The following is a 16716-nucleotide window of genomic DNA, read 5'->3' as shown; positions in this document are numbered from 1 at the left end:
CCCGCTGCGGAGCGCAGGCTCCGGACGCGCAGGCCCCGGACGCGCAGGCCCAGCGGCCACGGCTCACGGGCCCAGGCGCTCCGCGGCATGTGGGATCTTCCCGGACCGGGGCACGAACCCGCGTCCCCTGCCTCGGCAGGCGGACTCTCAACCACTGTGCCACCAGGGAAGCCCTAAAGGAGGCGCCCTCTTTTGAGGGTAATACTTTTTTTTTTTTTTGGGATCTTCCCGGACCGGGGCACGAACCCGCGTCCCCTGCATCGGCAGGCGGACTCTCAACCACTGTGCCACCAGGGAAGCCCTAAAGGAGGCGCCCTCTTTTGAGGGTAATACTTTTTTTTTTTTTTGGGATCTTCCCGGACCGGGGCACGAACCCGCGTCCCCTGCATCGGCAGGCGGACTCTCAGCCACTGTGCCACCAGGGAAGCCCTAAAGGAGGCGCCCTCTTTTGAGGGTAATACTTTTTTTTTTTTGGGATTTTCCCGGACCGGGGCACGAACCCGCGTCCCCTGCATCGGCAGGCGGACTCTCAACCACTGTGCCACCAGGGAAGCCCTAAAGGAGGCGCCCTCTTTTGAGGGTAATACTTTTTTTTTTTTTGGGATCTTCCCGGACCGGGGCACGAACCCGCGTCCCCTGCATCGGCAGGCGGACTCTCAACCACTGTGCCACCAGGGAAGCCCTAAAGGAGGCGCCCTCTTTTGAGGGCAATACTTCTTTGTTTTTTTTTTTTTTTTTGGCGATACGCGGGCGTCTCACTGCTGTGGCCTCTCCCGCTGCGGAGCGCAGGCTCCGGACGCGCAGGCCCAGCGGCCACGGCTCACGGGCCCAGGCGCTCCGCGGCATGTGGGATCTTCCCGGACCGGGGCACGAACCCGTGTCCTCTGCATCGGCAGGCGGACTCTCAACCACTGCGCCACCGGGGAAGCCCACACACTGCTTTGTTAAATGTGTGTAAGTGCTGTTGTGATGAACAAACTACAAACTGAGTTTTGCATTCATGGTGGCTGTATCTTTTCTCAAACACCAGATACTGGAAAGTTAATTGCTGCAGTGGTAGGGCTGGTGGGCTACGGGGTTTTGATGGTGGCTCAGTCCCATATAAGGATTCTCAAAGCTCTGCTCTAAGTGTTGGCCGAAGCCTGACTTGAACCTTCTGGGAATGAAGGTCTCCCCCTGCACTGGCTCCACTGGGGTTTCTCAGGGTGAGAGGCCGGCCAGAAGAGGAGGCAGCCGGCCTTGGGCAGGGCGATGGAGGTGGCAATGAAGGCTCCCTCTTCCCAGTCTGGGCCCCCTGCCCAGCACCATTAACAGAGACGTTTCTGGAGGGTCTTATGTGTGTGCTCCCCTGCCCACCAATGTTATCTGCCCTGCCCTGCCCTGGAGGTCCCTACCTTCTGCCTCCTCAGCTCTCCTGAGAAGGCGGCATGGGGGCAGGATGGGGGCTGGAAGTCTTTAGGACCAGAAGAACAAGGACAGCTTCCTGTGGAGATTATCAGGGGAGGTGAGATGCAGGCAGAGGCGCTCCTTGTGTGGAAATAGAGCCCTTCGTTGCCACAGATGGACCGGCAAGTCTGAGGTGTCTTCTCTTTATGAAACCAAAGGCATCTTGCCTTGGTGGGTTTAAATACAAAGCGGTTTTACTTTCTGCAGTCATTGCCTTTACGATGTTCTGTTGACTCTCCCTTCTAGTTCCTTAATGAGGTTTTGAGTGAATTCCATAATTTTGTAAATACGGTCCATCATTAAGTCCAGACCATTTGAAGCTTCAGTCTCAATCCTGAGTTCAACTTCACCCTCTTCCATGCTTGGAGGGAAGGCAGGACCTGCAGTGTTTGGGGTGGGGTGTGGTCCAGATCCTCCAGGATTGGGGGGGGGGGTGGAGCGTGGTTGGCAGGCAAGGAGGACGGGAAAGGAAAGGCAGAGATCCTGTTAGCTATAAGCACTTTCCTCAAGACCAAGGACCCCAATAGCTCCTCTCCAGTTCCCTGCAGGTCTTATACAGACAGGGGAGGGACCAGCTGGGGTGGCAGCTGGAGGCGACAGGGCTGTTTTCGCCTCTTAGTGAGCCCTGGTGGAGGAGAGTGGCTCCTGTGATGGGTGATTTTCAGCATATCACTATGCTGACTCCACAGTTGGCAAATGTGTGGCCTCCTTTTATTTGGTCTTGATTTATTCTTTTTTCTTATTTCACTGCATACATCCTTCATGTAAAATGCTTCAAATTATTTTTGGAGAAAAGTGTTAAAAAGAACCCCTTTCCTTTGGGGATGACGATAACGTTCTGAAATTGGATTGTAGCGATGGCTGCGCACTATTGTAAATACACCGAAGACCCTTGACTTGTGCACTTAATAGTATGTAAATTATATATCATTAAAGCTGTTTTTAAAAACCTCGAGGTTATTGGGGATAGCGGGAGTGGGGAGATGGGCACACAGTTACTCAATGATCCCTAATTTTCGGACTAACGACATTCAGACTCAGGAGGATCTTTGGTAGAGGCAATGAGGGGCAGTGGGAAAGCTGTTATGACCCCAGCTTCACTGTTCCCTGGTTGCTGCAACTTCAGTGGAAATGACGGCAACTCCCTTTTGGTGGACCCATATTCCAGCCCCTATGGGGCTTCTCTACCTGTGGGATAGGCCCCCACCGCCCATTCCCCACAGCCGGGTTTGGGTACCCCGCCCCATCCCTGATTAGCCCGGAGACAGACACGTGACCTCAGCCGGCCAATCAGCTGTGCCCTCCTCCCTGAGACCGCAGCTCCCTGTTGCGGGGTGCGAACTTGGACAGACCGAGGACACCGGTCTGTCTTTGTCAGGCACCTCTGGGATTTCTGCTGTTCACAACCGGAAAGGTTTTGATCACTAGTGGGCACCAGGAGCTTTCCGGCATCATCTCATTCCGTCTGCGCAGGCGGGCGGGCAGTGCCAGGGCATGGACAGCACACTGAGGCCAGGACTCACAGCCAGGATACTCCACCTGGACCAACCCAGCTCACGTGGCTCATCTGTGGAACAGGAGTGACACTAGACTCAGCTACTTCATTGGGAGAAGCAAGGGACTCCACTTTACGTTGGTGATAGGGTCCCCAGAAATGTCCATTGTCCACGGAGTTTAACCAATGTTTTGTATAGATGACAACTGTGGGCCAGGATAAAGAACCCTATTGTGTGATTAGTCTCCCTTAACTTTTCTCTTGTGAATTAAAAAAAAAGAAAAAAAACCCCGCTGTCTTTAAAAATAGTTCTGGGGGGACTTCCCTGGTGGTCCAGCAGTTAAGGATTCGCCTTCCACTGCAGGGGATGTGGGTTCAATCCTTGGGCAGGGAACTAAGATCCCATATGTCGTGGAGCAACTAAGCCCGTGCGCCGCCAAGTAAGAGCCTGCGCACCGCAACGAAAGATCTCGCATGCCACAAGGAAGATCCTGCAACTAAGACCTGACACCACCAAAAAATAAAAAAATCCCAGCAGGATTAAAAAAAAAAAAAAGTTCTGGGGATTTCCCTGGTGGTCCAGCGGTCAAGACTCCGTGCCCCCAATGCAGGGGGCCCGGGTTCGAACCTTGGTCAGGGAATTAGATCTCGCATGCTGCAACTAAAGATCCCACATGCCAAAACGAAGATCCCGAGTGCCAACTAAGACCCAGCGCGGCCAAATAAACATTAAAAAAAAAAAGTTGTAATGAGAGCCATACCTTTCCAAGACTGGGCTTCGTGCTAGAATCATATTGAGACAATGCTTAAAAAAAAAAAAGAAAAAAGCGTAATGTGACTGCTCACGCCCAAGAATGTGTTCAAGCACCAGCAACTTCACTGCCTTTCACCCTTGGGACAATCTCACAGGGCCAGTTTTTCTTAGGAATAAAATCAACATTATTTTACATCAAACAGTGTTAAAACACTTAACACTGGATTTTTGCAGAAATATTTTGAGTAATGAGGATGTGTGGGAATGGATGTTTTGGGTTCCGTGGATTTTCTGATTAAGGAATCACTGAGAAACTAAGGTCTCTCATTCGATGGGATGTACTGGGCGCCTGCTGTATACAAGTTCCTGTGTGTGTTTGCGTGTGTGCATGCATGTGCCGAAAAGGCCCAGCCACTGGGAGGCTGCTCTGGGTGTGGCAAGCCCTGGGCAAGGACCACAGCCTGTCCCTTACGACCTGCTCAGAAAACACGGACCACTGGGAGAGGCTGCACATGGGCTGAGCTCAGGACTCAGCTAGAGGTTACTTTAAAAATGAGAATCCAGGGACTTACCTGGTGGCGTAGTGATTGGTTGAGACGCTGCGCTTCCAATGCAGGGGGCCCGGGAACGATCCCTGGTTAGGGAACTGGATCTCACATGCATGCTGTAAGAGTTCACATGCCACAACTAAGGAGCCTACCTGCCACAACTAAGACCAAATAAATATTAAAAAAAAAGAGAATCCGGATGTGCAGCCCGTTTTCTGTCACCTGCCCCGAGTGGTTGGCACAAAGGGCAAAGCTTCTAAAGGCAGACATATCAGAGTCTGACCCCAGTCCTCCATTTACTAGTTCTGCATTTACCTTGGGAAGTTGCCGAGTCTCAGTTCCCACACCTATAAAATGGAATCAAACCTCCATCGGAGGTTGTGGAAAGGATTAGAAATAAAGGCGTAAAGCATTTTGCATAGTGTCCTATGCAGAGCAGCCATTTAGTAACTGATAATTGTAACTATTAGTTTCTTAAAGGGTAAGTTCAGAAGAAATTTGAGTTGAGACCCAGTTAATTTAAGTTACACCAACAATTTTACTTATAAATGCATTAAATTTGGGGGACTCTTTCTAGCTTTCTTCCCCAAATATTAAATAAGCTACCTCTTAACCTCTCTGTGGTTCAGTTTGCTCATCTGTAAAGTAGTGACAATAACAGTACTTTGTAAAAACTAGTAAGTTAATATATAGGCAAATCTCTTAGAACAAGGCACATTGTAAGGGCTGTATAAGTGTTAACTATTATTATTGCTACCATATAAACACTCTTAATTGCAGATAAGCCATAGTTCTCATAAACTAAAGCTAGAAACACCTCTGAACAGGGCTGGGGGCACAGGCCTGTCCTTGCCTTATAAGTTGGCGCTGGATAAGGCCCGGGTTCTCGGGGGATCCTCATTCCCCCCCTCTGCAGATGAATATTATCCCTGTTCCTTTGCCTTTCCCCTCCCAACTCTGCAGAAATACACTCCAGTACTCAACAAATATTTGCTAACAGGTCAGCGGTTTTCAGGAGGGAGAAAGTCAAATTCAGGGTGGGTTGGGGACTCATTCAGGGGCCCAGCAGCACCAGGAGCTGAACAGCAGGTGGAGAAAAGCCTACGTTCTCCAGCTATTTCAGGGTCCAGTCCTAACGCCATATCTCCCCGCTCTGTGCACCTCCTTCCTCTGTGCTGCCTCCACCGTCCTGAGTGGATCTTCTCCAAGAGCTGCCAACCTGGAGCAAACAGCAGAGGCCAGGTGGGAATGCACTGACGGGTGCCCCTGACTCTGGCATCTGAGCATGAGCTGTGCTGAGGCCACAGGCTGGCTTGGGCTGATGACCTGGGCAGCCCACAGCCCACTGAGATGGAGGTGAGAGCAGAAATGTGGGCTTGTCTTCCTCACCCCACGTAGCCTCTGCTCCAAATAAGCTTTGAAGTTTCCCCTGATTGGTTTTGGTGCCGACACCAAAGGGAGCCACCACGGGCCTAGTACAACTCCATCCATAGCTAAGGCTTTGGGGGCATGATAGAGGAGGGGAGAGGAATGGCAGCAGGTAGGGAGGAAGGCGAATGCAGGAGCAGGCCCTCTTCCACCTGAGAAGCGGCTGGAGATGAGCCTTGCTTGGGTCTGAGTGAGGCTAGCGCGCATTGGCAGCCTGAGCTCTTCTTACAGAGCGAATAGTCCCTTCTCTTCCCTGCCCTTCTGGTTCTCCTCGGCTCACTTATCTGAGTTTGGAAGACTCCAGTGGTCACCAGCATTGTCAACAGATCTTCTCAAATGCAGGACTTAAAGCCAAAAATTGCTAGCCCAGTATCTTGGTTTCGCTGAGCACCAGATTCTTGTCTGCAGCCTGGATGATAAACTACTTAATGCAGAGGACCCTTAAGGAGATAAAATGAGATAATATAACTCACCCTGCCATGGCACTCTGTCCAGACGGCACCTTATCACACCGGGCTGCTGCGATCTGTTCACACGAATATCTCCTCATCTCCTCCCGTTTCTCAGGCAACTGCCATGACTTATTCACCTGGCAGTGGTAGGCATTCACCAAGTTAAACAAAACTGACCTACAGGCCAGAGCTGGTCTACAGGTGGGTTTTATTTTGCCTGCAGAGTATGTAAAGGAGTTTTGATTTGTTGTTGAAATCAGGAGATTCATACACAAACCTGGACTGCCCAGTTTCTCTGGAAAATTTAAAAGATGGGGCTTCAGGGCCCATGTTCCTCCCGCTTGGAGACGATCTGCTAGCACTCAGGAGGGGCTGCTCCCTTTAGACAGATGCTCTCCACTCTGTCCTCTCCATCACTCCTCCTCCTCTCACCACTGAATGGCTTCCACTTTACGCATTGATTCCACCTGCCTGGTCCCTGTAGGCAGCTGAGTTCGCAGCTCCTGCTGGTGGTTTGGGCAATAATGAAAGCAAAGGTCTCCACCTACCCCACCAAAGAAAGTTTCGATACATGCTTGCTGAAAAGGCAGCATCTGGGTCTTGCCAGGCAAACAGAATGTACTACACCTCTGGAGAGAGGCCATCCCCACAGACGTACTCTAGACAACCCAGCTGCTCCCTGGGTGGCCAACGGCAGTGATGTTTGGTTCATCTGGCTGCCATCAATCCTTCCTGGGGTCCACCCTCTCTGGTGACAACAGGTGATGACGTGCCATTTGTTCAAGAAGAGAGGGAAAAGGTGGCACTGGCTTTATCGAGCCCCTGTCAGGCAGCAAGGAAAACACTTCTGGCCTTCACATGCAACTGTTCTAGTCATTATCACCAGGAAACCGACCCAAACATCCAAGGACAAAAGGAAAGAAAGGGGTGGCGGAGGCGGCAAGGAGCGCATCACTCCAGGCTGAGGCTCGCAGTGGGCACGAGGGGCACAACGCGGAGGGGCAGACTCAAGGGGCTTGGAAGGGCCTGAAGCTGGGGCTGTGGCAGGAGGCACGGGCGCAAGAAGGGCAGCTGCCACATTAAAGTAGCGAGCTGTGCGCGAGCCCAGGGAGTGAGGGCCCAAAGAAACAGTTAATGGCTTGGGGCTCCTGCTTCAAGAAGAACAAGCCACTGCAGTAGTGAACAGCACTCATGTGGGGAGGACACAGATGGACGGGCACCACCACCCACCCTGATGTTTAATGTGGGATGCAGTTAACCCCTAGAAGGGGGACTCCGGAATAGAAGTTTTCAAAGTAGATCCCCCTAATCCCCCAGGACAGCATTTTACAAAACTGATTCAACAGAGCTGCTCTGGTGATGGGGGACGGACAGGAGGCCCCAGCCTCACCCTAGCACTCCCCTTACAGGGCTCCACAGCGCCAAGGAGCACAGTTCAAAGATCACTGAGCTTGAGTAAAAGCACCTCTGCCTTTTACAAAGCAGAACAAGCCTCCCCGAAAGAGAATTCCTAAGAGGCTAAGTGTTCCTACAGAGATGAACAGTTCCACTTCCTGTTGCCACTTTGTTACTATTTATTGAATGAGGCAGTAATAGACAGAATGGAAAACGACACAGAATCCATGCTCTGCTACTGGGGTCTTGCTTTTCTTCTTCTTCTTCTTGGCAATTTCTCAAACTATTAGGAGGTTATTTCACCACAAAGGAACACGGACTTTAAAGCCCCTGGACAGTTTCACAACGACGATAAAAAATAATAATTAAAAAAATAACAAATTGTAGAACTAGGGCTGTTTTATGTAAATTTCCCCTCCCTCCCCCATTACGTACAGAAAAAAACATACAAAGAACATTGGATAGTTTTATATAAAACAAGCAAATACAAGAATCTGAAACTTTTCTCAAAGGCTGAGCAAGATGTGAAGAATCTTTTAATGTCGCATTAAAAGAAAAAAAACATTAAATACACTATCACACATGGGGGGCCCGGGAGGAGGGAGGAAGAGTTGTCCCTGTACTCAAGGAGCAGAGATTTGGCCTGTCAAAGTCAGGTGAATTTAGCCGCTGGAGACTTGGGGCTTGCAGCTGAGAAATCACAGAATTTAGTTACAAGAACACCCAGACCAATCAACACCTGTGAGAAGGAAGCTGTGCGGGGACCCAGGCCCAGCAGGATGCACCCGGGAAAACTGCAGGGTTCCTTCTGAAACAGGGCCTGATCCAGGAGTGCAGGAAGCACCCTCAGCCCTCTCTCTCTAACTTCCCCCAGCGTGACGGCCAACCTTCCACGAGCCAGGTGCCCCCGTCAGTTTCAGTCTCCTCTGTTAAGCTACAGAAAGTTACAGGAAAGGAAAAAATTGCTCCCATTGGTGTAACCTGGTCTTTGAAGATTTTTCTCTCCCTCCTTCCTTTCCCCTTCCAACCCCTCCCACCCCCCCCATTCTCTCCCCACCACGCACACACTCACAAGCACACTTAACACGCACGCACTCCTCAAACCCTTAATACTTCTGTTACCTTCAATTCATATACACGACCAATTCAGGACTGACCTTAAAACCAAAGTGACATGTTAATAGTCATGAGATCAAGAAGGTTTCCTCGGGAGGGGAGGAGATAGGAGGCTGAGGAAAACCCTCTCACCCCTGCCTGGGAGTTTTAAGGACGTTCACTTGCCCGTGGCAAGGTCAGCACCTGGGCCAGCCCGAGGAGCGTCCCAGCTGCCAGATCACGAGGCCCTGGACCCTGCAAGCACAATTTCTGGACCTCACCCCATTCTGGAACATCCTTCCTCAGGCAAGTCCAGCAGGGAGAGTTCTGGGTGGCCACTGGGAGGCAGCTTTGGTGAAGGGCATGGTCACCTCTGCCTGAGTTTGTCAGTAGCTCAACGCATGACCCTGGTATGAACAAAAACCGGTGGCTGTGTCTGGCCACGTACCCAACACCCACTAAACTGGGTGAATTATTTTTTCCACAGCTCACCTTGATCTCATACAGATAATTCCATGCGGGTTTCATACATACATTACATATATATATATATATATATATTTATATATATATATATACATATACATACACACACACGTATACACACACACATATACATACACACACACATATATATACTTTATATATATATGTAAATGCGTATATCCATATGTACACATATACATATATTCACACTCACACATACAAACACGGAACTATACACACGTTTTCGCAGAAAGAAGTCCTTGCCACAATTTGGCTTTTTGGGGACAGTGAAATTGACAACGCAGTATCTTGTTCCACCAATCCCAGAAAATCAAGAGTGGTGCTTTAAAAAAATGCAATTCCAAAATCCGCTGCCTTTCTTCCTTTTTAAAAAAAAGGTTAACAAAACTTTTCTTCCAAAGTCGAGAGACTTAATTTCATTTGATTGCACCTCTGCAAACGTGTAAAAAATTTTGAAGTAGACTAGAAAACGATGCCATGATATGGCTGCATGTCACTGTTCCAACGTCACCACCTCCACAGCCTGGCCGTCCATGGTGACTGCGCTGTCCGATATCCTGGTGGTCACAGGGGCCATGGCCACCTGCACCGGCCCATTGCCCTGGGCGAGGCTGGTTACCACAGTCTGGTACATGCTCACAGGGATCTGGACCAGTCCTGGGGAGACAAGGGGAGACGGTTGGTGGGGATTGGGTGCAGCTTCCCAGATGCTGGCTGGACAGGGCAATGAGCTCCAGCCCTCAGAGTATCACTGTCTGCAGCCTCAGGTAACTGCACACCCACTGTCCAGGCACGAATACAACCCTTTTCTCACCCCATTTTAATTCTTTAAAACAGACTATCAGGAAAGAAAATTTGGAGAAATTGTAGAAACATGCCTCAGAACAGGGCCTCCCCAACTTGCCAAGAGATGACCCTGCCTGCCGGCCTACCTTCAACTTTAGGAAGCATACACAGGCCCATCAGGTGTGAATTCTCCTCTCAACAAGTCCATCTCTTCTGACTGCCTTCTTCTCCAGGAAAGGCCACCATTAATTTTCTCTGATATTCTGCTACACTGACTTCTTCAACCCTCTGGCTGCCTATGCTCGTTTCTCTCAGCTTGAAAAAACTTCTCCCTCAATCCTTTCCTGTCTTCTGGCCATTATCCCTCTCCTCAGAGTCAGCTTATTTAAAAGAGAGAAAAAAAAAAAAAGCCTAGGTAATTAGTTTTCTGATATTAGATTTCATAGACCAGTAAAATTTTTAAATACGTTCTGGGGTCAACTTTAAAAAAAAAAAAGACCTCCAACTACCTCCTAATATCACTATTATTTTAGAAAGGAGGGTTTAACAGAAAGAAAGGAGGAAGCAAATAATTTCAGAAAAGGGCAGTCCTCCCTAAGAAAGGAAAGTTGATAATTTTATATAACATTAAAAAAAAGATTTCCAATTAAATAAGACAGAATAAATGCACATATAAAATTCCTCTTCCTTCTAAAATAAAAATTATAGTGAAGGAGGAAAAAAAGATATAAATGAGGGATGTCAACATATTTCTGGAAGATGCAAAGCAAACGTAAAGGCGTTCTGACTTATCAGAGAAGGGGAAGCTGCAACTCCTGTGTCCCAGAGAGCTCAGGACATGGAGGCTCAGCCACTGCAGAACGAGAGGAAGAAGCCAAAAACAGGCGTTAGCTGACAGCTTGTATTCAACTGACTGGACCAGCGGGTCCCACCAACCCCAACACCCAGACCTTTGTTGACAGGACATCTGAAGTTCACCCACTGTATTGAGAAACTGACCCGGGGAGGCTGCAGGGAAGACCTACGGTGACATCTGGTGGGTGGGGAGGTGAGGGGAGGGGGGTGCGGAGACAATGAAAAACCTGGCTTGCGGCCCTAATATTTACCACCCCAAGGCCTACAGGCCACCCAGCTCTGCCCTGCATACCCCAACTATCAGTGTTTCAGTGTTTCACTCTTAGGGAACACAGAGGGAACAGAGACGATGTGGGGAGCAGAAAAAAACAAAAACGAATGCCCCCAAACTCTAATATCTTCAGAGAGAAAAGGCTTGTATCATAAAAGTGGACAGCTTTATTAAAAAGGAATGAGAGAAAACTTCTTTAAAAATCAAATAGATGAAATCCATGCCACAGAAAGATCAGAAGGTTAAGTCAAAGAAATCTAGAGAGCAGGAAAGGTTAAAAGGTGGAAAGCAGGAGACCTTAAGAGGTCCAAGCTCTGATAAAAGAGAATTCCGAGACCAGAAAAAACAGAAGGTAGGAAATCATCAGACATGTTGTAAGTAAATTTCAAGAACTGAAAAATGTGAGTTTCAGATTGAAAAGGCCCACTAGGTGCCCAGCAGGACAGATGAAAAAAGATCCAGACGCTAAGACACAGCTTTGCAAAATTTCACAACACCAGGGATAAAGCAAAGCTCCCAAAAGATTTAAGGAAAAAAAAAAAATCGTCATATACAAAGAACTGGAAATCATAATATTGTGGGACTTCTCAAAAGCAAGCCTGGAGGCTAGAAGATGATGGAGCAATGTTTTCAAATGTCTGAGAGAAAATGCTTTCAGCCTAGAATTCTCTCTCCAGACCATATATGAAGTGACACCCAGGTCAGTTAAGCGTGGGGGCAGAATAAACACATCTGCAGACTTGTACGGGCTCTAAAAATTGGCCCGCCACGCACACTTTCTTTCGAAGCTCTGAAGGATGTACCCTACAGAAACGAGAGAGAAAACTTAAGAAATAAGTGGCCGTGGGGTCTAGGAGACAGAGAATCCACTGTAGGGAGCGTGGGGGCAGCAGGAGGGCCCAGGAAGGGGGCTGTGCAGCACGTCTGAGAGGACAGGGGGGAAGTGGCATGAGCTCGTGGGATAAAGTACCTCGAGGGGTCTTCCAGAATTGGGTAGAACCGGTGATTACTCCTTAAAAAGTAGAAGAAAAAAAAAAGCAAGGATTAACCATACCCACTCGTCTTGGCAGTGAACAATTTTTTTTTTGAACAATTTTTACGTTTATAAAATTTTATGTTTCTAACAATATAAACATAGAAACTGAGTTATCAAAAATTGATAACAAATAACGTCTCAACTCAAGACTATTGTTTAGAGCAATAAAGATACATACCAGAAAAAAGAGCATGAAGTGTTGCCCTTGGGGTACAAATATTTTTTTTAAAGGCTTTTAGTCCTTTTTGTCATTTAAAACTATATATCACTTTGATGAAAATAAAAATTAAAAAATTTTAACAGAATATTTCCTAATGCAAAAAAAAATCAAACATAAAATAAAATGTTATTTTACAATGTCAAATTGTATCTAATTGTTTTCGAGGGGTAAGTGTTGCCAGTTTAGAAATAAGTATTCTATGATGCAACCTGAAATGGGGCTTGAGGTTCTGCTTTGTCGACATTTTTGGAAATCCAGGCTCACCCTGGTGTGTGTTAATGGAAATGCAAGGCATGGCCCACCATCCTCACACTTGAGATGCTGGGACCTAAAAGGAGGAAGGAGGAGGCCAGCTCAAGCAGGCTGAGGGGCCACGGCACGCACTGGCTTCAGAAGGCTGTCGGGTTCAATTTCTTTCATCTAGCCCTTTGCAAATGGCTCTTACATGTCTCTAATCAATTCCTCTTTCCGTTCACCCCCCTTCCTGCCACCTGTTATGTTTCTATAACTCGTCATTCCCCAACCTCAAATTTTCAAATCCCCTGATGTTAAAAAGGTTCACAAAGCCTATAATAAAGTTCAAATGTTGGGTATGGTATTCAGAACCTCTTGTGATTTGTCCAGTCTCATTTCCCTTACTCCCTGTGCTCTGGGTATCACCCTGGACTATTCTCAGTTCCCCAACATATTGGTCACATTCCTTTCTCTGGGCCTTTGCTCAAGTTGTACACTAACTAGAATTCCCTTACTGCCCACTCCTTCCCCTTTAAAACCCCTCTTGGAAGCCTATCCCAGCCCTAGTCAATACTGATAGCAGCCTCCTTGGGGTTCTCAATAACCACTCGACAGTGGGGTATAATCTGGCTTGGCCCAGTTAATGTATGTAGATAGGCCTTCCCACTAGACTGAAGGCTCCTTCAAGGCCAGGCTTGGCTCTGGTTCATGTTCTATTCCCCACAGTATGAGGTACAAGGTGTGCCAAACACTGGCATCAACACGGCCTCAAGGGCAGCAGGCCAAGGGACTCTATTGTTGGCCTCGACCAACATGCAGCTGGGCTCTACTCCCCAGGGTCTAGACTCCAGGCATGGGCCTGAGTGTATCTGAAGACCAAATGACCCCCTTCCATCACCCCAGTGTATCTTGATCATCTTCACTTTCATCCTCTCTTCTGGTCACAACAGAAAAAGTTAGTGAAATAACCCAAAATGCCCTGTGGCAAAACCAGGACACCTCCAAAGAACCCACATGTTAGTAAACAGCAACCAAAACCAGAAGCAAAGATCAGTCTCATTTCACTGTTGTTGCTTATGGGCTTGATTCAGTTCCAAAAGCTCCAAGCTTGGGGAACAAGTTACATACTTTACAAATACAGTGAATACTATGGGTGGGGAGCTTCTTCCTGACTATGAGCGACCGTCCTGGGTTAGTGATGGGGTGGAGAGAACCTTGAAGAACTGTGAGACTTAAATCTCTTCCACCCTGGCTTACGATGTGTTTGGGTTACCTAGGGTGCGGGTCCATGCCCAACACTGTTGTTAAAACACTTTTTAGTATCGTGGAAGATTTTCCCCAAAATAAAATGGAGAAAGGTTCAAATGCAAAACTACAACACTGCTATAACCAGAATGATCTTTTGAACACAAACTGATCTTGTTGCACTCTTTTACAATTCTTCAGTGGTTTCCAATGGCCTGTGTGGGATGTAAAGTCCAGATCCCTTTGCAGGTATTTCAACCCTTCACATCAGCCCCTGTTGCTCAGTTCAGCCTGGTGATCCATGAATCCTCACCCACTGTACATTCCAGGCAGGTGAACTATTTGATTGAGGTTCTCTCCACACACACCTCCATGGTGTGCACACACTGTGACTTCTGCCTGGAATGACTGTCCCTGGCTTGTTCCTCGAATGGGCTTCTATTCTTCCTTCAATAGTCAGCTCCAATCTCTCCTCCTCTGTCTTAGCTCCTCTTTCCCCAAGGGCCCACAGCACTTTGCACTGGCATCCATGGAGGCAATGGTCATATTCTTTATCACTGTTTGCATGTCTTGTCTCCAAGGAGACTGTAAATTCCTTAAGGGAGAGATGGAGTCTCCATACCTGAGTCCCTAGCGATCAGCAGGTGCTCAGTAAATGTTTTCTACACTCATGAATGAAACCTGCCTTCTGAGGTTTCACAGGTGTCCTCGCCTAGGGACTAAATGACTGAAGTGGGTGAGTCTTCAGGTGATCAGGCTGTTTCAGAATGGGAGCTCTCAGTCCAGAGAAAGCAATACAAAAACAACTACACTCAGAGCTCATCCAAATAAAACCATTTTTAAAGATTTCACCTTCTGTCCTTCACCTCACATCAGGGAAGGAGTAAATTTGACCTCTACAACTGGGTGATAAAATGACTCCCATACAAAGCTGTCTCGAGAGTGAGTGACTGGTGACAGCGACTACATATCTAAAAAGCTTCTCGGAGGTAGAAATTCCATATACAGGGTCATTTCGTAACCTCTAATGCCTTGAAATCCCAAGTCCGTTATTTTCTACATGCAGTTTCAGTCTACCTCTACCTTAAATAAGTGCATTACCATCCCATTGTGGGGATTTTAGAATCTCTCTCTCTCACACACACAGCCATTCTGACATGGGATTAGATTAAATCGACTCAGTGTCTCTGACCTAGCAGCCTTTATGTCTGTGGAAAGGGGGAGGGGGCTAGAGGCTTGGAAACCCAGCGTGCACTAAATCGGCGGCTGCCCTTGGAAGAGAGATGATTAAATGCTGAGGTTCAGTAATCAGGCCAGGATTGTCCCTGCATCTGCTCAGCCTGCCCCTGATTAGCCCTAATCTAGAAGGCGTATGTTAATCTAAGCTTGTATTCGGGGTCATTTTGATTGATTAGGCAACAGGAAGCCCCTCCCATTCTACTTTAAGGACTTGAAGTTCCCCTTCAAGAGAACTTCCTAGTAATAAGACTAGCACAATCCTAGTAATAAGACTCTCCTGGCATTTGTGCAGCACTTTTCAAAGCCCTCTCACACCCACTGCATATCACTAGATTTCTGCTAAGACTCTGTAGCAGTAGGCAGGGCAGGTATTCTTCGCTTTTGCAAATGATAGGCAAGTTCCTTTGGCAGAACTACGGACTTATAAAGGCACGTACTTAACAAAATCCTGAAGATTTTAGTACCCCAATCTCTAATACCCCCATCTTTCAAAGCTATAAGAAACCTTAGAGTTCTTCAGTTTAGAAAATCTAACCCCCCTTTTCTTTAAGTTCAAAAGTAAACAGATAAAAAGTTTACTTAAACAAAACAAAACACGGACTGAGAGAGACTGAGTGACTTTTTTTCCCCCTCAAGATGACCGAGTTTGTGGTAAAGTGAAGCATCTGGGAGCCTTTGCACGCACTAGTAAGCCCTTACCATCGAACACTATGTCCAGCAGGGACCCAGAAGGGAGAGGACTACCCACTTTGGGCTCACTGCTGCCTCGCCTCTCAGGCTTCTTGGTAAGGTTTACAGAATTGGCCAAAATGGAAAAAGAGGCCAAAAGAGACTCAGGAACTTCACGTCCCAGCACAACGATTTCCTTGTCAAATAGCAGTCAGCCCCAAACCCTGGAGGAACTGCTGACTCCAGGACCACATTCCCCTGTAAAAGAAAATGAGACCTGACCCTGCTCTGTTTTTCTACCAGCTGGGTATCATTCTTGAACCCAAATGGTCAAACACACTCCTCCCACTCTTCTCCCACCTCAACAAGTGGCGATTACATCCTTCCAGTTGCTCAGGCCAGAAACTTGGAAGTCAAGCCATCTTTGACTTCTCGTGCAATTCATCAGCAAATCCTGTCAACCCTCCTTGCAAATATAAACCCAGGATTCAACCACGCTGACTGCCACCATCCTGGACAAACTCCTATCCTCTCTTGCCTGGACTACATTTTAGCTTCGGCCCTGGCCCCACTGCACCCTGTTCTCCCCTCCACAGAAGCCAGAGGATCTTCTAAAACTTCCACACGAGGTGATGGACATGGAGGCACATTCTGAAAATTCAGACATTTGCTTGGCCTTGTTTTCTGCACAACAGGAGGTCATGAGGTTCTGTAGTGGTCTGTCTCTGATGGTGTCACCAGGGGAGGCTTTGTGGTAGACCACGGGCACCAATGAGAGTAAATTAAAGGTTAGTGTCACAGCCTTGCACACTCTGGATTTATCATTCATGAGCTGATCTACTCTATTCCTGACCCCTCGTGAGGTAATGAGTTTCGTCACTTACCTACCATGTAATGGATCTCTCTCACGCACGCGCGCGTGTACACACACACACGCACACACAAACATATGCGTATAATTGGAAGTTACTTAGGGGAATTAATTCATTTTTCCCAAGACTAACTTCTTTTAGTATTCTGAGATTTGATGAATAAATCTAT

At 47.7% G+C, this 16716-nt stretch overlaps 1 protein-coding gene across 9 annotated transcripts in view; it reads right to left on the bottom strand.

Moving 5' to 3' along the window:
- Positions 1-8574: 8574 nt before the first annotated feature.
- The window catches only part of NRF1 (nuclear respiratory factor 1), a 136171-nt gene continuing 128029 nt past the window's right edge, over positions 8575-16716 (bottom strand). For 7 of the 9 annotated variants that reach the window (XM_079932660.1, XM_079932659.1, XM_079932661.1 and 4 more), the window contains 2 exons: positions 12003-12044; positions 8575-9777 (listed from right to left, as the gene is read on the bottom strand). In XM_079932660.1, the coding sequence (XP_079788786.1) occupies positions 9614-9777; positions 12003-12044 (206 nt within the window). In that variant the 3' untranslated portion in view covers positions 8575-9613. Of the gene's footprint in view, positions 9778-10082; positions 10760-12002; positions 12045-16716 lie in introns of those variants that run through there. The other 2 variants (XM_079932667.1, XM_079932666.1) reach the window with 2 other exon arrangements.

This window comes from Stenella coeruleoalba, assembly GCF_951394435.1.
Source record: "Stenella coeruleoalba genome assembly, chromosome: 9".
Lineage (NCBI taxonomy): Eukaryota > Metazoa > Chordata > Mammalia > Artiodactyla > Delphinidae > Stenella > Stenella coeruleoalba.
Note: the sequence above shows the minus strand (reverse complement) of the source record. Positions and strands in the feature narration are given on the sequence as shown.